This window comes from Bubalus bubalis, chromosome 13, assembly GCF_019923935.1.
Source record: "Bubalus bubalis isolate 160015118507 breed Murrah chromosome 13, NDDB_SH_1, whole genome shotgun sequence".
NCBI lineage: Eukaryota > Metazoa > Chordata > Mammalia > Artiodactyla > Bovidae > Bubalus > Bubalus bubalis.
Genome location: NC_059169.1, coordinates 73,761,636 through 73,784,936, shown reverse-complemented (window position 1 = coordinate 73,784,936; position 23,301 = coordinate 73,761,636). Strand labels below are relative to the sequence as shown.

The 23,301-nt window shown below is 48.7% G+C and overlaps 2 protein-coding genes across 2 annotated transcripts in view; one reads left to right on the top strand and one right to left on the bottom strand.

The window, feature by feature from the left end:
• Positions 1-23,301, top strand: part of CBY2 (chibby family member 2) — a 138,876-nt gene that overhangs the window by 26,653 nt on the left and 88,922 nt on the right. The window lies entirely within an intron of this gene.
• Positions 1-23,301, bottom strand: part of ERICH6B (glutamate rich 6B) — a 76,458-nt gene that overhangs the window by 21,311 nt on the left and 31,846 nt on the right. The window contains exons 4-5 of the mRNA XM_044926992.1: positions 21,563-21,699; positions 1,464-1,600 (exon numbers count right to left, since the gene is read on the bottom strand). Coding sequence (XP_044782927.1) covers positions 1,464-1,600; positions 21,563-21,699 — 274 coding nt within the window. The remainder of the gene's footprint in view (positions 1-1,463; positions 1,601-21,562; positions 21,700-23,301) is intronic.

The following is a 23,301-nucleotide window of genomic DNA, read 5'->3' as shown; positions in this document are numbered from 1 at the left end:
GGCTGGACTGTTTTGCCTGGAGGAAAGGAGGTTTAGTGTCTGTACTTTAGAAGCTATTTGCAAGTTGAGAATGAGCTCCTCGTGGCCCATTTGTGCCAAGGGTTCCTTGTTTTATTTGCAAGCACTGTGAATGGAATTGAAGCAGTTACCTCGCCTACCATCACTTGTAAAAGAACAAGGAGGAAGAGGGTGGGGTGAAGCCTGTCCAGGCTGACAGCAGGATGCCAGGTGCATGCAAGAGTTAGATTCCACTGGGGGGATCCCTCCAGAGGCACCCAGTGCCCTTTGGAGAAGGTTCTTTCCTTGGTTCTTTGCTCGGCTTTGCAAGCTAATGGAATCCTTACTAGCCTTGCTAGTAAGGGTATGCAGTATTGTACAGACCAGCACCCAATAGGTGCGTTCCCTGGGTGCAGTTAGGTTAGAATGAGCCTTGGTTATGGGCTTAAACGAGAAAGAAGTGGAGAAAATGTAACCTAGCATGTAGGATAACCTACAACGGTGTTATTTGGGATTTTTTTTTTTCTTGTTTTATGAGGATCTGAAAACTTGGGTGTTCTTTGTATTTTGCATTGTGTATTTAGCCTTCCCTTTTCCTAGAGAAGCCTTAAGGGTCTCTGGCCCCAGGACTCTATTGAGCCCAAAGCAGAAGTTGCTGGCAGTCAGTCTCTCCCTGATTTTTTGGGAGTCTTCATTCAGCAAGGAGGTTATGCATGGCACCCCATCCCCCACAGCCTGTTCCTTGGAGCCCCTGCCAGAGAGTGCCTCGGATGCCTGACCATGTACCTTGTTCACCAAGGCTTCTGACAGCTGGATAAGTGAAAATCCAGGCTTCCTTGTACCACAGGCTGGACGTACAGATGGGGTTCTGGAACATTTTGTGACTGGGGTCATGCCAACTAGAAAGATTTGGTGCCAGCAGCCATCTGCAATAACTTTATCGCTCCCCAAGCCCCTGCCATGAATCCCAGGTCAGTGATGCTTGGGGCTTATCCCCCTCAAGGAGCATGGAGAAGCAATGGCTAGCCTAGGATGAAGCTAAGGAATTTCTTGGGAAGATGCCCATGAGCTTGATCTCCCCACTGTCCCTTCTCGTCAAAGGCTCAGGGGTCTGAGCCTTGCCTCCCAGACTTCTGTACAAGTTCACAGTCCCTTCAAGACTTTTTCTTGCCTGGGATTTCCAGCCTGTGTCCCTGCTCACCTTTGATGCTATCTTGCACATCCCCTGTTCATAGATTTCTTTGCCTTTGAGTTTTGGTAGCCGGATCATCCTGTCCCCTGACCCCTACCCTTGTCCTGTGTCTGGCTGTGCCAGCTCTTTGACACAAGGAAGCTTCTAGACCCTGGCCTTCCTCGTGCTCTCGTGGCCCAGTTAATACTTTTCTCTGCCGCTAGCTTTGGTCTACCTCCACCCAGTGACCAGCACCTTCCCAGTGACTACCAGTTCCATCCCTCTTGTCACTTACAGAATTCCCAGTTTCCTTCTGGTTTCACCCTCCAGATGACCAGTCAGGGGAATGGTAATATCCTCCTCCAGTTCGTCGTGAACAGCCATTTCATTGAGCACGGTCCTGAACACCGACTGATAGGAGGTGGTCGAAACCTGCAAAAGAGTTAATCTTTAATGTATATAAATCTTCTTCATCTACCTCTATTTAACTTTGCATATTTCTTCTTGCTTTCTTTTCCTCTCAAAATATTTGTTAGTTTTGTTTTCATTGCTTTATTCCCCACTTGGCACCTTGCTTTCGTTTTATTTTCCAGTTTGTGCTTTAGTTAGTTTTGTTCTTAACTGGTAAATATAATTTTTGATTTCCTTTGTTTGCCAGGTCAATCTACTGTATTTTATTTTTGTTGGACTGCTTTAACTTTGCTTATGGGTGTATATATATGTGTGTATATATATGTGTGTATATTCCATTATTTTAATTATTATTTGCCTGATTTTGTGACTGCCATTTGTCTGGGGTTCATCTTTGGTTTCTTGGTTTTGGGTATTTGTTTTAATCTCACTTAATGCCATAACAAACCACTTGTGGAATCCTCTTTCCTGACCAGAGATCAAGCCCTGGGCCTTTGGAGTGGGAGCACTGACTCGAAGACCCTAGACCACCAGAGAACTAACCCTAGAGAGTATCAAATAGTGAGAACTCACGCAAAGGAAACCACTTGAAAACAAGTCCCGGCATCACCCAACCACCAGTAGCACCCTGTGCACCCTCATCTAAACAACAAACAAAACAAAAATACAAACCCAGTCATCAGCAGACAGGATTACCACCTCACTCAGCCTTGCCCATCAGAGGAAAAACAAACAAACAAAAAACAACACAAATTTCACCCTGTACGAAGCTTCAGATCAGATCAGATCAGATCAGCCACTCAGTCGTGTCCGACTCTTTGCGACCCCATGAATCGCAGCACACCAGGCCTCCCTGTCCATCACCAACTCCCAGAGTTCACTCAGACTCACGTTCATTGAGTCAGTGATGCCATCCAACCATCTCATCCTCTGTCGTCCCCTTCTCCTCCTGCCCCCAATCCCTCCCAGCATCAGAGTCTTTTCCAATGAGTCAACTCTTCACATGAGGTGGCCAAAGTACTGGAGTTTCAGCTTTAGCATCATTCCTTCCAAAGAAATCCCAGGGATGATCTCCTTCAGAATGGACTGGTTGCATCTCCTTGCAGTCCAAGGGACTCTCAAGAGTCTTCTCTAACACCATAGTTCAAAAGCATCAATTCTTCGGCGCTCAGCCTTCTTCACGGTCCAACTCTCACATCCATACATGACCACAGGAAAAACCATAGCCTTGACTAGACGAACCTCTGTTGGCAAAGTAATGTCTCTGCTTTTGAATATGCTATCTAGGTTGGTCATAAATTTCCTTCCAAGGAGTAAGTGTCTTTTAATTTCATGGCTGCAGTCACCATCTGCAGTGATTTTGGAGCCCAAGTAAATAAACTCTCTCACTATTTCCACTGTTTCCCCATCTATTTCCCATGAAGTGGTGGGACTGGATGCCATGATCTTCGTTTTCTGAATGTTGAGCTTTAAGCCAAGTTTTTCACTCTCCGCTTTCACTTTCATCAAGAGGCTTTTGAGTTCCTCTTCACTTTCTGCCATAAGGGTGGTGTCATCTGCATATCTGAGGTTATTGATATTTCTCCCGGCAATCTTGATTCCAGCTTGTGTTTCTTCCAGTCCAGCGTTTCTCATGATGTACTCTGCATAGAAGTTAAATAAACAGGGTGACAATATACAGCCTTGATGAACTCCTTTTCCTATTTGGAACCAGTCTGTTGTTCCATGTGCAGTTCTAACTGTTGCTTCCTGACCTGCATACAAATTTCTCAAGAGGCAGATCAGGTGGTCTGGTATTCCCATCTCTTTCAGAATTTTCCACAGTTTATTACACAACCACTGGACCAACCTTACAAGGGCAGAAACCAAAAAAAGAAAGAATTCAACCTTGAAGTCTGGGAAAAGGAGACCTCAAACACAATAAGTTAAAAAAAAATAATGAAAAGGGTGAGAAATACTACACAAATGAAGAAACAAATTAGAAACACAGAGGTCCAAATAAATGAAGAGGAAATAGGCAAACTACCTGAAAAAGAATTCAGAATAATGATAGTAAAGATGATCAAAAGCCTTGAAAACAAAATGGAGAAAATGCAAGAATCAATTATCAAAGACCTAGAAGAGTTAAAGAATAAACATACAGAGACAAACAACACAATTATTGAAATTAAAAATACTTTGGAAGGAATCAGTAACAGAATATCTGAAGCAGAAGAACAACTCACTGAGCTGGAAGATAAAGTGGTGGAAATAACTTCTGAAGAGCAGAATAAAGAAAAAAGAATGAAAAGAACTGAGGATAGTCTCAGAGACCTCTGGGACAATATCAAATGCACCAACATTCAAATTATAGGGGTCCCAGAAGAAGAAGGGAAAAAGAAAGGGTATGAGAAAATTTTTGAAGAGATTATAGTTGAAAATTTCCCCAACATGGAAAAGGAAATAGTCAAGTCCAAGAGGCACAAAGAGTCCCATACAGGATAAACCCAAGGAGAAACATGCCAAGACACATACTAAGTGAACTAACAAAGACTAAACACAAAGAAAGAATATTAAAAGCAGCAAGGGAAAAGCAACAAGTAACATACAAGGGAAACCCCATATATTATCTTTCAGCAGAAACTGCAGGCCAGAAGGGAAAGGCAGGATATATTTAAAGTACTGAAAGGGAAACATCTACAACCAAGATTATTGTACCCAGCAAGGATCTCATTCAGAATTGATGGAGAAATAAAAAGCATTTCAGACAAGCAAAAGTTAAGAGAATTCAGTATCACTAAACCAGCTTTACAACAATTGTTAAAGGGACTTATGTAGTCAAGAAATACAACAGAAGGAAAAAGATCTACAAAATCAGTTCAGTCGCTCAGTCGTGTCCGACTCTTTGTGACCCCATGAACTGCAGCACGCCAGGCCTCCCTGTCCATCACCAACTCCCAGAGTTTTCCCAAACCCATGTCCATTGAGTCGGTGATGCCATCCAACCATCTCATCCTCTGTCATCCCCTTCACATCCTGCCCTCAATCTTTCCCAGCATCAGGGTCTTTTCAAATGAGTCAGCTCTTCACATCAGGTGGCCAAAGTACTGGAGTTTCAGCTTCAATATCAGTCCTTCCAGTGAACACCAGGACTGATCTCCTTTAGAATAGACTGGTTGGATCTTCTTGCAGTCCAAGGGACTCTCAAGAGTCTTCTCCAACACCATAGTTCAAAAGCATCAATTCTTCGTCTTTCAGCTTTCTTCACTGTCCAACTCTCACATCAATACATGACTACTGGAAAAACCATAGCCTTGACTAGACGGACCTTTGTTGGCAAAGTAATGTCTCTGCTTTTCAATATGCTGTCTGGGTTGGTCATAACTTTCCTTCCAAGGAGTAAGCGTCTTTTAATTTCATGGTTGCAATCACCATCTGCAGTGATTCTGGAGCCCCCCCAAATTAACCCTAAACAATTAAGAAAATGGCAATAGGAACATCTATATCAATAATTACTTTAAATGTAAATGGATTAAATGCTCCAACCAGAAGACACAGACTGGCTGCTGCTGCTGCTAAGTCACTTCAGTCGTGTCCGACTCTGTGCAACCCCATAGACGGCAGCCCACCAGGCTCCCCCGTCCCTGGGATTCTCCATGCAAGAACACTGGAGTGGGTTGCCATTTCCTTCTCCAATGCATGAAAGTGAAAAGTGAAAGTGAAGTCGCTCAGTCGTGTCCGACTCTTTGCAACTCCATGGACTGCACCCTACCAGGCTCCTCTGCCCATGGGATTTTCCAGGTAAGAATACTGGAGTGGGTTGCCATTGCCTTCTCCGATAGACTGGCTGAATGGATACAAAAACAAGACCCATATATATGCTATCTACAAGAAACCCACTTCAGACCTAAAGACACATATAGACTGAAAGTGAGAGGATGGAAAAATATATTCCATGCAAATGGGAAGCAAAAGAAAGCTGGAGTAGCAACCCTCAGATCAGACAAAATAGACCTTAAAATAAAGAAGATTACAAGAGATAAGGAAGGGCACTACATAATGATCAGGAGATCAATCCAAGAGGAAACCTGCAAAGGGACCGCAGAATGAAATAGCCTGAAATCTGATTCCCTAATGTGCCAGATGAGATTTCAACATGTTATTGGAAGAAGACAGTGGGAACAGTAGGATGACTAGCAAGATTTGTTCTGAAGACTGTCTGCATATTGGTCACACCCTCTTCTCATTCCTTAGTTCCCTTAAGAATATTTTTTTTAATAGTAGCATACCAAGAAATCTTTTGAGAGCATAAAATTACCTCCTTCTTCCAAATGTAGAGAAGGCTCTAGAACCTAAAATTGCATCCATGGCTTGAGAGCATAAGGCTTTTTTAGTTCCTGGAATGACCAAGCTCTCAGTGGTTGGTTATTTATCATATCATAAATAACCGTGAAGGATTCGAGTCTTCAGGAAAACAGGGTAGTACCTAGCATTTTCTGGTAGTGCATAATTCTGTCTTTAAGGATTCTTCCAAAGTAATGACACTGCAAGCTACCTTTTCATTTTGTAGATTTGTTCATTCTATCTCAAGTCTGTGAGGTTAGCCTGGACTGACCCATAGGTTGGTCTTCACAAGAGTTTCTTTTTTCGGCTCCCTTTTGGTAGAAGGTGAAGCGTGACTTGGTGTCCAGAAGAACTGCAGGTTGTCACATCGCCCTGCTCACTACAGGTTGAGGTTGTTATGGAGGTTGTTCTGCGTCTGATAATGTACAGTCTGCCATTCACTTATAAGCCTCCTAAAGTAAGCAGTGGGGGCAAGGGGGGCAGCTTCCCTGGTGGCTCAGCAGTAAAGAAGCCACCTGCCAATGCAGGAGACGTGGGTTCGACCCCTGGGTTGGGAAGTTCCCTTGGAGAAGGAAGTGGCAACCCACTCCAGCATCCTTGCCTGGAAAATTCCATGGACAGAGGACCGTGGCAGTCTACAATTCATGGGGTTGCAAAAGAGGCAGACATGACTTAGCAACTAACAACTACACCAAAAGGAAGCAGGTGACCCACATATCCAAAGTTGCAGTGACCTGGGGCAGATACAAGAATGGAGCTTGCGTTGGCTGGTTTTTCCAGGTTGGGGAAAAGCTGGGGTGTCTCATGACTGACTTGCTTGATTTTCAGCCGCACCTCTTCTCATTGCTGCTGCTACTGCTACTGCTAAGTTGCTTCAGTCGTGTCTGACTCTGTGTGACCCCATAGACGGCAGCCCACCAGGCTCCCCCGTCCCTGGGATTCTCCAGGCAAGAACACTGGAGTGGGTTGCCATTTCCTTCTCCAATGCATGAAAGTGAAAAGTGAAGTTGCTCAGTTGTGTCCAACTCTTAGTGACCTCATGGACTGCAGCCTACCAGGTTCCTCCGTCCATGGGATTTTCCAGGCAATAGTACTTGAGTGGGGTGCCATTGCCTTCATTGCTGGTGTTCAATTAATTAAACACAGAGGCCGTCAGACTGAGGACTCACTAAGGCCATGGTGCCCCAAGTAAGCAAACAAAAACCTAAGCCTGTAAATGCCTCAAGCCTAAGAGATCAAAATCCAAGGACAACCACTCACAAGCAGCTTTAAGCTTTAAGCCAGTCAGTCAATGATTTCCTTGTTCTGCTTCTGCCTTTTCTGTCTCTCCTCAGCTCCTGTTGGCCGAGGGCTCTTAGCCACTTCCGGTCTGGTACTGCCTGATTCTAATCATGAAAGTGAAAGTGAACTTGCTCAGTCATGTCCGACTCTTTGCAACCCCATGGACTGTAGCCTACCAGGCTCCTCTGTCCATGGGATTTTCCAGGCCATACTACTGGAGGGGATTGCCATTTCCTTCTCCAGGGGATCTTCCCGACCCAGGGATCGAACTCAGGTCTCCCACATTGTAGACAGACTCTTTACTGTCTGAGCCACACACAGGCTCAGATAAACTCTTCAGATTTTTAATAGGCCTCAGTTTATCTTTTCACACTGGAGTGTATCAGTGCTTCAGGGCAGATTGAGGTGAAGGCTTGTGGTCCCAAAATTTCTGCCTCTTAATTCTTTATTGTGGACCATTCCTCCCTTGAGTTGGAGCAATGACCCAATTGCCCAGGCTGATCTTTCACGAGTCCTTTTTTTATTTTTTATTTTATTTTTGGCTGTGCTGGGTCTTTGTTGCTGCCTGAGGGCTTTCTCTAGTTTCTGCCAGCAGGGGCTACTCTCTAGTTGCTATGTGCAGGCTTCTCAGTGTGGTGGCTTTTCTTGTAGAGTGTGGGCTCAATCGTTGCAGCTTGGTAGTTGTCGCGCTTGGGCTGGGTTGCCCCGAGGCATGTGAGATCTGTCAGATGCCACCGTCAGAATAACCACGGTGTAGGTTGATGGCTGCCTCCAAGTCAAAGGACCTCAGCGACGTCTCTCCTGTGGGAACTTCAGTGGCTTCTGGTGCTCCCCCTCCCAAAGGCCTCGGAAGTCCACACAGACAAGTCTTTCAGCTGCAGGTATCCTGTGGCATTGACTCCATTCCTTCTGTCCTGCTCTGGCCCTGTTTGGGCACATCTGCCGCCTATGGGATTTCTTGGAGAAATGGTGCTTTTCAGGTTTTACTGTAGCTCGGCCACAAGTGCTGCCCCGTCACTCACCTAAGTGTCTGATCTTTGGAGGCCAGGTGGTGTAGACAGCAGGGGGTCGTGCCCCCCCTCTCTGTGCCATACTTTGTCACCTGAGCAAGTCCCTGAGATGGCAAGGCAAGGTGTTTGTGACTGGGGCTCACGTACACAGGCCGCGTGTCACCCAGAAGCCTCCCAGCATCCTCTCTCATCCAGAACCTCACACGGCTCCATGGGAGGTGTTCCCTTGGCTTACGGCTGCAGCCCCACCAGACACACAGAACCTCAGTTGACAGGTGCACTGAAGGTTTTTGAAAATTTTGCTTCTAGTTAAAACAATTCCTTTCGATTTCAATTCTTGCTAAAAAAATCTCTCTAAAATGCCTGAGTTTACATTCCTGTCTTAGTATATTCAGTGCCATGAATCTAAGTTCACGTAATCCCTTCTCCACCGTCTGACATGGTAGTTCAGTATTTGAAAAACCAGTAGGTTTTTTTCTTATTAAAACGGGCTTCTCTGGTGGCTCTGATGGTAAAGGATGTGCTGCAATGTAGGACACCTGGGTTCAATCCCTGGGTGGGGAAGATTCCCTGGAGGAGGGCATGGCAGCTCACTCCAGAATTCTTGCCTGGAGAATCGCCATGGACAAGGAGCCTGGTGGGCTATAGTCCATGGGGTTGCAAAGAGTTGGGCACGGCTGAGCAAAAATACTTTTGCTTCTTATTAATATAAGTGTATAGAAGCATGTCTGGAAAGTAAGGAATTTAGGGTTAAATAAGAACTGAAATCAGAGAATTTTTTTCAATTTAAAGTAAGAGCAAAAACTAAATGCCTCGGTTATTCCTCGCCGTCCCCCCCGCCTCCCCGCCCCCAGCCTTTTTAAGTTCAGGAAAATGTATCTGCTTAATTTTGAGTTTCAGAGACACAAGCTCTCACTTTTGTGATTGTAGTTAGTACCTACAATCCTGAGAAAATTTCTCAGCTATAGTGGAAAGGATATATAACTTGAATAAACAGGTGTTGGAAGCCTTGGAGGTAAGTTGACACAGGAAATTATAGCCACCAAGCTGCATTAGCAGGCAAAACATTTGTGCAGTAAAGACAGTACAAAACTTTCTGTAGATGTAAAACTATTCAAGTTTTTGGAGCTTCCCATGGTGTTTCTAGTTATTGGATACAGCTGGGAAAGGACTGCCATTAAACTTCCAGGGCTGGTTCTGTGCTGCTTTGAAAAGTGTGGGGGCAGGACTCAGATCTGTGGGCTATGCTCCATTGCTCTTTGTTGCGGGGTTTGCACTGAGGATGCTGTTGTCTGAAGTTTCCATCTTCTGGGCTGCTCCATGCCTGGTCCTTCAGTTGGAGATGGTAGGCTTTTTTGGGGGGCTTTGGTCTATGCTTTTTGGCGTTTCTGATTGTGGTCTTTTCAGGAGGAAGCAAACAGAAAACTCAGAAACTCACCGCCATGTTGTTCCTTGGATCTCACAGTCCCTTGACAGTCTGCCTTCTTTTCTCTGTCTTTTAAAAGCTCCTTGTGTTTGTTTATATATAATGTCTAGAATTTTAAGTGGTGTGTATATGTGTGTTAGTCGCTCGGTCGTGTCTGACTCTTTGCAATCTCATAGACTGCAGCCCACCAGGCTCCTCTGTCCATGGAATTCTCCAGGCAAGAACACTGGAGCAGGTTGCCATTCTCTTCTCCAGGGGATCTTCCCCACCCAGGGATCAAACCCAGATCTCCTGAATTGTGGGCAGATTCTTTACTGTCTGAGCCACCATTGCTTAGCAGGAAAATTACATCTAGTCCATGTTTCCAGGATCTAACCTCATTTTTACACAAGGTTTCTACAAAGAGCGGTTTGCCCTGATCTATTAATAAGTATCTGGGTAGCTTGTGTGTTTTGTTTTTAACTTTGCTGCCTTCAAAAGCAATCTAGAGGGGGTTTTATTCATGTTACTGAATGCAGGGCCTTGTGGTGTCATCCTCGGCTTTCTTTTGACCCTCTTTGGATTAACGCATGTCATTTACACTTCAGCCTGTTTTAAGAGAAGCTCTCTTGGGCTGTGATAACAGCGGAGCAACGCTGTGACTCCCGGGGCTCAAGACGCAATGTCTAGCTGGCCCCCGGGCCACCCTACCCCAACGTTCAGAGCCAGTGTTCCCAGTTTTCAACCCAGCTTACTTCATCTTTGAAGACCTCATCACCTTCCAGTGTGCCAATGGGGTCTTTTAATACACGATCCCAAAAGTTCTCTTTGTAATCAAACTCCATGGCTTTCAATGGTGGAAGGCACGGCCAAAGGAGAGGCATTTGGAAAAGGAGCCAAAACAACAAACAAACAAAGACAAAAAGAGAAACAGATTTATGGCATTTACACTTGACCTTTTAACTACAAATGCATAGGTCATCAATAAGACTTTAAATTCATCAAACCACTTAAAATTTGACTTGGAGACATTAGTAAAACAGGAATGAAAGGGTATCTCAGTGGCAGATTTAGGAAAGTGTGTGTTTCTGGTGGTCAGGGAAGGTGCATCTGACAAAGTGACATTTGAGTGAGTCCTGCACGAAGCAAGGGAGTGAGCAGGCAGATGGCTGGGGAAGACCACCCCTGGCAGGGGGCAGAGGAGGTGCAAAGGCCCTGAGGTGGGAGGGAGTGGGAGCATGTTGAGGTATCTGACAAACTGCAGGAGGCGCAGGATGTGTGGAGGGGAGTGAGAGTGAGGTGAGCTGGGAGGGCCAAGGCCAGCTCATGGAGGACCTAGTAGGCCCCGGGGAGGAATTTAGATCTTATTCCCAGAGAGATTTATTCTGAGTGTGATTTTCTCTTGGAAATCCTGAGAAATATTCCCATCTCCTGTCAGTTTTGTCAAAAATTGCCCATCTCCAGAATTGTAGATGGTTCATAATTGCTAATTAAAGCGTAAGAGAGAATCCCCAAGCTAGTGAGCTAAAAAAAAAAAAAAAGTCTCTGGGAGATAGCAGATGCCTTTGTTCTCAAGGTCAACCACAGCCTGGTGACGGTGGGCCAGGAGAGGGGCTGGAGACCTCCAGTGTGGACGGGGTGCAAATTGAATGGAGGAACGGATAATTACAACTTGGGCCTGGATTCCCCGCTCCGGGAAAGGTGTGGATCCTGAGGCGGAGCTGGGGGGACAGGGCTCGTACACGATGATTGGATCCCCGGGGAAATTATGGTGGCCTCTGTCTTGGCTCCAGGATGACACCAGCCCCTGCTTGCTGGGCCATCCAGAAAGCCCTGAACATCTACCGGGAGTGGCGCTGGGTTGCCTGAGTCTGTCTGATGTATGTCCCTGTTGGGTCTCTGGGGGTGGAGGGGGCATTCTTTGTGATTTCCATACATGATATCTCTGCACTGCCTCTGGACTTTAGTTCAGTAACGGAAACGCTGACTCCTCTGGGCCTCTGGAGGGATGGTGAGCTCCACCCAGCTGGATCTGCCTGTCCTGACATCAGGCCAGGGGCCTCTCTGCCTGCACACCTCCCACCCCAGCCTTGGCTTGTTCCTGGTGGAAACCTGCCTCGTTGCAGGGGCCCCTGTGTGGCCAGAGTACCCCCTTGCCCCCACGCTGTTAGTTCTTTCCCGCCAAGTCCTTCCAAGCACACACCCTCTCCACTGAGGGGCTCACAACTGGCAAAGGCAGGGGCCCTTCCGGCTACATTCCAGAACACTGCGTCCCCAGGCTGTCCACCTGGGCTGTGGCTTGGAGAAGTTTCTTCTTGTTGAGAAAACCTGACGAGAACCCACGGGGATTCAGGCAAGCCCTTAGGAGAAGTAGTGGAGGAGCTGATAGAATGTGAGTCTGGGGAGGCCAGGTGCAGAGCCCCCGAGCAAGATTCTCTGAGGACGTGCCTGCCGGCCACGGAGGAGAGGAGCCTGCCTCTGACCCTGCTAGCTCAGCAGCCCCCTGTGATTTGTCAGTGCCGTCTTTTAATAGGCTTTATTGAATAATAGACACTTAATTTGAGGGGGGGTGAAAAAGAAGTGTTTGTCAAGGGAAGAAGGGGACTTGGCAGGCCGGAATTGGGATCAGCCATGTTCAGAGCCATTTGTTTCCTCGAAATCATTAACCTTACTAATGCCGTCTATGGGGTCGCACAGAGTCGGACACGACTGAAGTGACTTAGCAGCAGCATCAACCGGCCCCCGTCTACATGTCAAGACAAGCCCAGTCAATCCTCAGTAACGCAGCCTTAACTGGGGCAGGAGGAGAAGGAAGAGCTTTAGTCCTAATTAACTTTCCCTTTGGGGATTTCTGTCAACCTCTACCTTTGTTCTAGTGGGATTATCTTCCCTCGAAGTCTCTCCTATGGGAGGCCTGGGGAGGCGGGGGAGGTGTCAGGCCAGGTTCCCGAGTGGTGGCCCTGTTACCAGGGCCTTCCCAGCGGGTCTCTCAGCCCTCTGCACCCTGGGCCCCTCATCCATGTAGCGGACTTCAGGGCGGCTCAGGGGACCAGCGCCAACGCGACGAAGCCGGGCACACAGCACTCCCTGGAGTGGGACCTCTCTCCCGGACTGATTACCAACAAGTCTTAACTCCTCTCCTCCCAGTCAAAAGCTCACCTCTGACAGCTGTTTTTTTCCTGACAGAAGGATGCCTCCTGAATTTGGGGTGGATATTGGAGTCCTGTGTGTTTGCTGGGCAGGCCAGATCCCCACGTTCTAAACCAGGACACGGAGGAGAGAAGCAGTAGGTGACTGCCCCCGGGCCGGCTCGGAGAAGTGGGCACAGGGTGAAACTCGGGCCTCTTGTCTGCTTCTCCACCCTGCCTGTAGGAGCTGCTGCTGGGAGCTTGTGAGAAACGCGGACCCTCAGGCCCCTGGACTCAGGGTCTGCGTTTTAACACAAGGCCTGGGTGAATGCTCTGCACATGAAGGTCTGAGCAGCACTAGCCTACCCTGGCTCTCTCCTCTCTGGAAATGGAATAAGATCCAGAAGATTCTAGAGTGAGAGTTTGTTTGATAAGCCTCCTGTGCAGGTTACCCTGCTCCTTCCTGCCCCCATCCCAGCAATTCACCATCGCTCCATTGTTTCTATTCAATAAAAGGGTGTGTGCGTGCTAAGTCGCTTCAGTCGTGTCCCACTCTTTGTGATCGCATGGACTGTAGCCTGCCAGGCTCCTCTGTCCATGGGATTCTCCAGGTTGGAATACCGGAGTGGTTTACCACACCTGCCTCCAAACCATAGACTAGGTCTGGTTAATTGTAGGACTTTGGTGGAGCGATGTGTACAAGTTAGGATTCTGCCACCAAAACCCAACCTGCTCCCCTGTCCTTCTCCCTCAGATGATTCAGCTGTCCCCTCCTTTAATAAAAACTGAATCAGGCTCTAAGGGTACCATTTGAGGGCTCTAACTCATTCCCTGCCAAAGTGCCATGGAATGAGTCTGTCTGGAAGGACCCATGCATCCCAGTTAAGCCCTGCTGCCCAGACTTCAGAGAAGCTAGTAATTGACTGGCTGGCCCCTCTTGAAATGTGGGTGTCCCTATACAGACCTTGGGTAGAGAGATGGACTTCTGGGCTGTTCCCAGGCCATTCTTTCTCACTCCCAAGACTCTCTTTCTATCTCCCCTCTTCAGTTAAGGTCAGGGAAGCACATCCAGGTTCGTGGACTGTGTGCCCAGCACTTCCCTCGATTCTCTCTAGGACTCAGCACTGGCCAGACCAGCAAGGCACCCGCCCACCCGGGGGGCACCATTCCCAGACACTCTGCAGGGAGCAGGAATCTTTGGTTAGGTTCTGTGGGACTCACCGTTTTCTGCCATTTGGGGTTCTTCACTGGGAACAAAGGCTGAAAACAAATAGGAAAAATGATTAATAGGAGGTGGAATGGTGAACTCTTCACCCTTAAATGTCTGGAGAGACCAGGACGGAGACTGCATATTCTAGGATAAGAGGCTCCCGTGATTTTCAGCTGTTGGAGCGGTAGCTTATGCTCAGCACACATCGAGTCCCCTCCATTGGTTCATGGTTCATCTTTTCCATTAGAGTTTACGTTCTGAGAGGGTAGGATAGCTTTGTCCATATGAAGATGGACATACCACTGCTGAGTACATGGTAGGTACACAATAAATATAATTTCATACACAGAAGATGTCATGGAACAAATTGAGTATGGGTAATCCATTATCATCCTTTCTAACTCTAGTGGTAAATAGTATTCCCTCCCCTTTCAAAACTCAATTTTAACTCACAATTAAAAGCATTTTACCCTTTGGTGAAGTTTCTTCCCTGAGCCTTGACATCAAGTTCTAGAAATAAGGCTTTGGCCCACTGACCTTAATGAAGGCTGCCCTAGTCTAAAATGATCGCACGAGGACTCTCTTTGGCTTGGGACATGCTAATTCTGTGCTTCTCACCATCTCATAGATGGACCTGAAGCTTCCACGAGTCATTTAAAATCATTGTAAAATTATAAAGTTAAAATGATACCTTGTGACTCAGACTTGAAGGTGGCCAGCATCATTGTTGATTCTTCGTCTCTTAGAGATCTTGATTTTGAAAGTACTGTTAAAAGACAGACGATGATGGCCATTGACAGGTTTAACCTTATACTTTTCAGTGGGTTCATACTGGACAGTTAGGGTCTGAGGTTCTTTCTTAGCACCCAAAGTTGATCCACAGAGGAGAAAACTTGGGTTGGAGGCCACTGCTGGTACATACTGCATGCTTCCTCTGCCCAATTCCTCCTCTTAGCTTTGCTGCCTTACTCTGGGGCTGCAGTAAACAGTGGCTGGGAAATGCAGGCCCTCTTCTTGTCTGGTCAGTTAGGGTCCCCAGGACAGAGGGAATGGCTGGGGAGACCTGAGGGATATTTCTCCTTCTATAGGGACCACAGAGCCAAGTGGCTTCCAGGCCGTGTAGGCTTATAATGGGGTGCTCCTGTTGCTGTAGGAAGTGCGTGTCTCTGGTGTTCTGTGGTCAACGGCTTCCAGAGAGGAGCAGAATGAGGGCCAGTGGGGAGGCCCTGGGGCCTGGCTAGTACAGATGAGTTATGCCACAAGAGGCTACTGTAGTTTTTGAGAACTTTCCTGAAGTTCTTGGTTGAAAGTGGAAGTGTTAGTTGCTTGGTCATATCTGACTCTGCAACCCCATGAACTGTAGCCTGCTAGGCTCCTCTGTCCATGGGATTTCCCAGGCAAGACTACTGGAGCGGATTGCCATTCCCTTCTCCAGGGGATCTTCCTGACTCAGGATCAAACTCTGGTCTCCCGCATTGCAGGCAGATTCATTACCATCTGAGCCAATGTTTTCTAGAATTTTGTGATCCCTGCTCTCTCTCACACACACACCCACACACCCACACACCACACACACACACACACACCACACACACAAACACCACACACACCATTCCATTCCTAATAGCAGGGAGGAGCAGGCCCATGATAGGAAAGCCGAGGCAAGCTGCACCCACCTCTGCTTCCCTGCTCATGGGAGCATTAGGATTTGAGCCCTTTCTGTGGACATGGATCTTGTCTATGAAGGCAAAGCCTCCCTGACGAGGGCAGGATCCATGCTGCCAGCCCATCAGCTAAGACTGAGCCCTCCAGAGACCGAGAGCTCTCTGACTACCGAAAAGTGAAAGTGAAATCGCTCAGTTGTGTCTGACTCTCTGCGACCCCATGGACTGTAGCCCACCAGGCTCCTAGGTCCAGGGGATTCTCCAAGAGTACTAGAGTGGGTTGCCATTTCCTTCTCCAGAGGATCTTCCCGACCCAGGGATCGAACCCGGGTCTCCCGCATTGTAGGCAGATGCTTTACCGTCTGAGCCACCAGGGAAGTAGTTCTCTGACTACTAAGAACATGCATTCTACCGTGCATGGCTCTGGCTGTCAGGACCCATTTCCTTTTCTTAACCAGTTTTCCTCAAGCTGCCTTGTTCTAGCCCTTCTGTGCAGGTGGGTAGGCCAGGTCTCGTTTTCTCGTTTTGTGTGGCAGCTCATCAGATATTCGAAGGCACTTATTCTGTCTCAGACTCATGTGTCTTCCAGACTTAACAGCCTCGTTTGCTTTAGCAGTTCTCTGTGGTGATGTTACCTCCAGGCCGGCCTCATACCAGCTTCTCCTCTGAGTCCCAGCTAGTCCACTTCTGGTCCCCATGGAGGGTGGAATGCTTCTAAGTGAGCAGCGCCCTGGGCTGCTCTTGTGCAGGCTGGAGCAGGACTCATCTCCCTCTACATACCCTTGTAGTTGTTTCTGCTTATATCAACCTTCTGGCCGTCACATCAGTCATCCTGTTGACTTATGGAGCCTGTGGTTGAGTAAATCTAGAGCAGACAGGGCTCCCCCACCTTGTCCTTCTCCTTTCTGTATTTGTGGGCCTACAAGCAGGGTCTAATCTAAAGGAGCATTCTATTTTATTTAGCCAGTCCTGATCCAGTGTTTCTGGCTGTCAAGATCTTTCAGAATCTGATCACATTATCATCATGACTCAACCGCTTCCAGTTGTGTACAGATATCAGTATTCCTCCTACATCTGTATCTGAGTCTATGATAAAATATTGTGCTGGACGGAGCCCCGTGGCCCCCAACTGGAAAACGGATGGACTCGATCCTTAAACAGACTCTTTGGATGCTTATTCCACAGTGCTCATGCTGTTGTGATCATGATGCTCCCACCTCGTGTTTGTCTACCTTGTCTATAGGAACATCAGGAAGGCTCTGAAAATGAAACATGTTTTGGAACTCAGGCCTCCTGCTTTACCACAGCTCCTGATCTAATGACCTTGTCAAAAAGTGACATAAGAGCCAGCATCACTTGATCTGTTCTTTTTTCTTAAAGTGTTTATTTATGGCCATACAGCGTCTTTGTTGCTGCACGGGCTTTGCTCTAGTCTCGGCTGGCGTGGGCCGCACTTCGTGGCGGCCGCGTGTGGGCTGCTCATGGCGGTGGCTTCTCTTGTTGCAGAGCACAGGCTCTAGGCGGGCAGGCTTCAGTAGCTGCGGCTCATGGACTTCATTGCCCCTCAGCATGTGGGGTCTTCCCGGACCAGGGATGGAACCTGTGTCCCCTGCATTGGCAGGCAGATTATTAACCACTGGACCACCAGGGAAGTCCTTGATCGGTTCTTACTGATCCTGTGATGGCTCCTCCTGGTCATTTTGCTCTCAATATTTGGCCCAGGTTGATCTTAGGCTGTTCTCCATGTGTATGAATGTCTGCATACAACTCCCTGCCTACCAAGACCGTCTCTTGAGGGAAGGGTGCACCCTCTCATCATCATGATCGGGAGTCTGATGAGGACTCAACAGCAATTTCACAAGCATGTAACAAATATTTATAGGCGCTTATTTTGTGTTGGGGGGGCACCAAGTTTTGAGGATTTCTACCAGCGGGGATATAATGCTCTGTGTTAGAATTTCTGGTATACTTTGTTTATGATCCTGCTCTGTGCTTGGCGGTGTAGACACCTGGGGCCATAAATAGTCGTTCCGGTCCTCCTCCAGCCTGCTTCATCACCCAAGCCATGAGGCATTTCTGGTGCTTTAGCATTCCTTCCGTGTCAGACCTGCCACTCTCTGTAGTAATAGGTTTCAAGGATTTATTTATCTGGGTGTTATACCTCCATGTTTGTTTCAAAGTGCTGTTTATAGAGTCCATGTAAAATGCTGTCTCTGGTGCCTGGGGTTGAATTTGTTGTTCAGTCACTAAGTCCTGTCTGACTCTGTGACCCTGGGACTATAGCATTGCCAGGCTCCTCTGTCTTCCACTATCTCCCAGAGGTTGCTCAGATTCATGTCCACTGAGTCAGTGATGCCATCCAACTGTCTCATCCTCTGCTGCCCCCTTCTCCTTTTTGAGTCTTTCCCAGCATCAAAGTTTTTTTCCAATGAGTCAGCTCTTCTCATGAGTTGGCCAAAGGATTGGAGCTTCAGCATCAGTCCTTCCCATGAATATTCAGGGTTGGTTTCCTGTAGGATTGACTGGTTTGATCTTCTTGCTGTCCAGGGGACTCTCAACAGTCTTCTCCAACACCACAATTTGAAAGCATCAATTCTTCAGTGCTCAGCCTTCTTTATGGTCCAAATCTCACATCCATACATGACTACTGGAAAAACCATAGCTTTGACTATACAGACCTATGTCGGAAAAATGATGCCTCTGCTTTTTAATATGCTGTCTAGGTCACAGCTTTTCTTCCAAGGAGCAAGTGTCTTAATTTCAGGCTGTAGTCACTGTCTGCAGTGATTTTGGAGCCCAAGAAAATAAAGTCTGTCACTATTTCCATTGTCTCCCCATCTATTTGCCATGAAGTGATGGGACTAGATGCCATGACCTTAGTGTTTTGAATGGTGAGTTTCAGCTCCATGGAGAGTATGGGGTTGAATAGTCCCATAATAAAAAGAGGCTTTAAAGTAGGAATCTATCACCCATGAAACCCATTCTGCCCTAGAGCTTCGCTGGTTCTCACTCTTGTGCTGAGAATCTTCTGGGGATCTTGTTAAGGATGCAGGCAGGGATTGTTAAGAAAGCCTGGGAATCTGCATCTTTACAGGCAGTGGGTGCTGGGGATGCCCAGTCCTGGACCCTGAGCACCATCACCGCCAACACTCACCTCCGCTCACCCCTGGGAACCCTCTGCCCCCGACAAAACCAGCACTTTGAGTTGCTTTAGCCTCAGTTGTGTTTCTCCAACTAGTGGATGGGCGGCTTTTGCCCTGGGCCAATCAGATTTTTTTTTTGCATCTGCTATGCTCAGGAACCCTTAGTATCCTGTCCTCCAGCTACAGGGGGACTGGCTTTTCTTCATGGCGGGGGTACGTCTCCATCACACACGGAGCATCTTCCCTGTGTCACTCTCCTCCACCTTCTCCTAACTAGATTTGACCTCCTGTTTGGAGCTCCATGCTTCTGGGGTTCCCCTTGCACCCCACTCCCCATCGCTTCCTTTTCACTCTTCACTCTTTCAGAGAAGTCTCTTAATGAGCCTCTTTGCTCCATTCCACTGGCCAGACACAATCATGTAGCTATTGCCAGTAAAATCTGTCCAGTTATTATTTTAACACCCTCCAAAAGATTGATTGTAAACCATGGGCAGAAGGGAAAAGAAAAACCTTCGTAAATTTTAGGAAATTGCTGACTTTTCTTGTGTTCCAATCTCGGCTGTAGCCACCACCCCTCATGTCTCTGTAGGAGCCTGGGGTGTGACCTTGACCCTGGCTTAGAGGCTCAATACTCCACACCTTCGGTCCAGGCCACCAGCATCACAGGATCTGATCAGTAGGTATTGCTGTGGGTGGCCAGACTTGTGCTAAACACTAAACACACGCGGGGGACTTCCCTGGTGGCCCAGTGGTTAAGATGGCACACTTCACTGCAGGGGGCACCCCAGTTCCATCCCTGGTTGGGGAAACTAAGATCCCACACGTCATGCGGTGTCATCACAAAGGAACTCAGTAGTGGAAAGAGACTTGGCTGGAAAACATGCCCCTACAGTCCAAATGCACAGAGCACTTAAAACCTAAATTAGATCCAGACGTGACTGGCTCTATAATTAAGCCTGGAGACCAAAAGGATCGTGAATGAATATGACAAATGAAACATTGATTTCCAGAGGGCCTCCCTCTGAAGGAAGGTGCCCCGTGGAGTGAACAGGCTCTGGTGCTCCCCTCCCCCACCTCAGCCTCCCTCTGTCTCCTTTTCCTATCCCACCACCTTTCAAGCTTAGCATTGGCACTTTACAGGCGATTACCCAGTAAATGACTTCCAGAATCCTGCTTATGAATATTTAGATAAGTGCTCAGATTTTTTTTCCCAGCCATCACGCTTACTGACTCTGAAATGGTTCCAGTTTTCGGGGCTCCATCAGAGCACAAACCCTGACACAAACCCCACATGCACCGACTTAGCCTGTAAAATCCTCCCCATCGTGTGCTGGCAGCTAGCACCCTGGAACTCCTGGCTTGTGTGGGCTTGCCTCCACTGCCCCTTCTCCCTCATAGGGTTTCTGGCTTCTAATTTCATTTAAGCCACATTTGAACTACAAAATCGAGCAGGCACGGATGGGGGCAGGGAAGTGAGGTACCGGTCAGGAATCTAATTCACTGCTGCCATGACTACAGATGTGAAACTAATGTGTGAATCTGTGATGGATCAATCTCACTAAGGCTGGGTTTAAATTATTAATCATGGTGAGAGAAGATGCTGTTCAGGGGTGCATTCCCAGGATCCTAGGGCAAAGGGCCTTTGGGCTTAACTGGGCTGAGAATTAAGATCCTCAGTGCAATCTTGCCAAACTGTCTCTTGCTGCTGCTGCTGCTAAGTCGCTTCAGTCGTGCTGTCTCTTGAGTGTCTCCTAATTGTGGCCACACAAATTCCTGCTATGGATGGTCTTGGCTTGTTCTGAACCAGGGCGGGCTTTGACCGCACGCTCGGACGGAGATTCTGGGGTGGGTCCCAGTCCTCTCACCACGTGATTATTTAGAGATGGGCTCTGTCCCCGGGGAACTGGCCTGTAATCTGGGAAGGAAATGGTCTGTGTCCCCGCGGGAAATAGGGCCTGTGTTCAAGTGGAACAAGAACAGAAAAACGAATGAAGGGGGGGAGATGGGAGAAGGTGTTTGTCTTAGCACTCTGCTGATGCTCTTTCTCTGAGGGGGGTCTAGGATGAAGGGAAGCGGGGGGTCACAGGGACAGGATGGCCCAGGAAGCAGTATGCATCATCAATCTGACTGGTGATGCTCCAGCCTAGATGTTCCACCTCCATGGGACATCTGCGAGGCCACGTCTCCCCGGCACCCCTGGAGCCTGGCCTCGAGGTGGATGTGGGGTGCGGGGTCCCTTACCCATCTTGCTTTCATACATCCACTCCGTCTGTGTACTCTGGTCCTGGGAGGGTGGAAACTCTCCCTCGTGCTTCACAAATGATGTAGATGGCATCGTGTCCTCGAGAAGAGGCCTGCTGCTGGCAGATTCAGGGGATGGGAGGAGGGACAGTGAAGAAGGTGGTTACCCGAGGGATGCCAGCCACAGATGGTCCACCTCCAGGCAGGGGCCGGGTTAGAAACCCCACGGCTGCTGCCTGTGGGGAGGTTGGGGTGGTGACGGCTGCTCCCTGGCCCACGCAGACTTCCACCCATCCCAGGACCATCACAGGGGAATGGAAAATAGCCCTGTGGGCCATTCTGGGTGCCAGCTGCTGCTTCACTTAGAGTGAAAGAGTCTGCAGACGCCTTCAAAGGCCAGCAGGCCAGGCTTCCATAATAGACAGTCCAACCTTCCAGAACATTCTCTGCCCCTGCCAGCTCACCACCCTGCTCATTCCAGTCGCCCTTCCCGCCTCATGGCTGCCTCAGGCAAACCAGAGCAGTGCTTCAAGTCAAGCACTGGGGTCTGTGCCTGCCAGTCCACCCACTGCACACACCATTTTCAGGGAAGGTTTTGCAGGGCCCGAGGACAGGCCCTCGGGTGTCAGGCGCAGACCCTGCTGCCGGGGAGCTCGGGATCGAAAAGGGGCCCCAGCACCCTGCCCCGCACCGTGCCCTTCCTCAGGAATCTCTGCTGAGTAGGCAGGAAACCACATCAGAGGGATGAGAGGGGCTTTTGACCCTGAAGTCCTGTCATGTCGACTGGCCCCCTTGGCAGAGACAGGCATGAGGGAAATGCCCAGCTGATAAGGGGGGCAGTGACTATGGATGGTAGAAAGAAAGTAGATTTTGGGGTCGGCTGGTCCAAGTTGGAGTCTTGGCTCTTTGGAGTAGAGTGGCGTAACCTTGGGTAAGCCCCTTGACTTCTCCATGCCTTGGTTTCCACACCATTTTTTTTTTCAATTGGAGGATAATTGCTTTACTATGCTGTGTTGGTTTCTGCTGTCCAACATCGCGACTCAGCCAGAAGTATACATATATCGCCTCCCTCTTGAACTCCCCCCCACCCCACCCAACCCCTCCCGCTAGACAGTCACAGAGTGCCAGGCTGGGCTCCTTGTGTTACAGGGCAGCTTCCCGCATGGTAACCAAGTGGTGAAAACCATAATTCAAAGAGACGCCCATACCCCGGTGTTCCGCACTTTTTAGAGAATCATACTTCCCCCCCGCACCAGATCTCCATAGGTGAGGACAAAATGAGAGTGGGCAGTGTTGGCTCTTAGAGGCAGTGTTGTTTTTAGAGGGAAAGTAAGAAGTTCAATGGCCCTTCACGAGATGGGCTGGTTCCTTGTGGGGCTCAGGGTTCCCTGATGCAGGGAAGTCCCCACGGGAACGCCGTTCTCCCTTCAGCATCTGCGGGCGTTACAGGCAGATTTGTGCCACCTCCTGGGGCCTGGGGGCAGGTCTGTGCTGGCCCATGGGCCCGGGCAGAGTGGCTGTGTTCTCAGGGTGTGCTACTGGGTAGGGGCCCCGGGGCAAGCGGTAAGATGTGCGGGTTTCAGTCAAGTGACCACAGGGGTCGAGAACTAGTGGAGAAGGGCGAGCTTTTCCAGCAGGTGTCAAGTCTTGCCCTGCTCCAGGCCTCGAGTCCACATCAGGGGACTCCTCTGAGCTCAGTGTCTTATCCTGCTGGTGGGATGTTGCTGGGACTCAAGGAGATAATATAAGTCCCTGTGGACAGACCATGAGAAGTCAAAGCGGCCGGCTGACCAGCACCAGGATTGTGCTTGAGGTCACAGAGGGCCACTCTAGTCATGCTCATTCTCATGCACACTTGCCCTCCCTGCCACGCCTGCCCAGGGCTGGAACCATGCAGGGTCCTCTGGGGTGCCTGCCAGGGATCTGCTGTGACCTCAGCACCTGGGAAACCAGACTGCGTTGCCAAACACCAGCGCCCTGCTTTATCAGCAATGCAGGGATGCGGGACGGGGTCCCTGGTCCTAGATTCCACCATGTCCGCTCCTGCAGCTGCCTCACAGTGGGGACGGGGCCTGGTGTGTGCCCGGGCACCTTCACGGCAGGCGTGCAGAAGTGCGTGGGCTGGGGGCCCGTGCTTTCCTGCTTACGAGGAACCCAGGAAACACTTGACTTGAGTCTGTGCCCCCTCCCCGCTGACCTTAGCAAACACACACCCATGGGACACTTCTTGGCCAAACGGGTTTATGGAGATTTCAGTCTCTCAGCAGCCTTAGGTGAGGAAAATCCAGGGCCTCTCTGAGCACCCATGCTCAGCCTT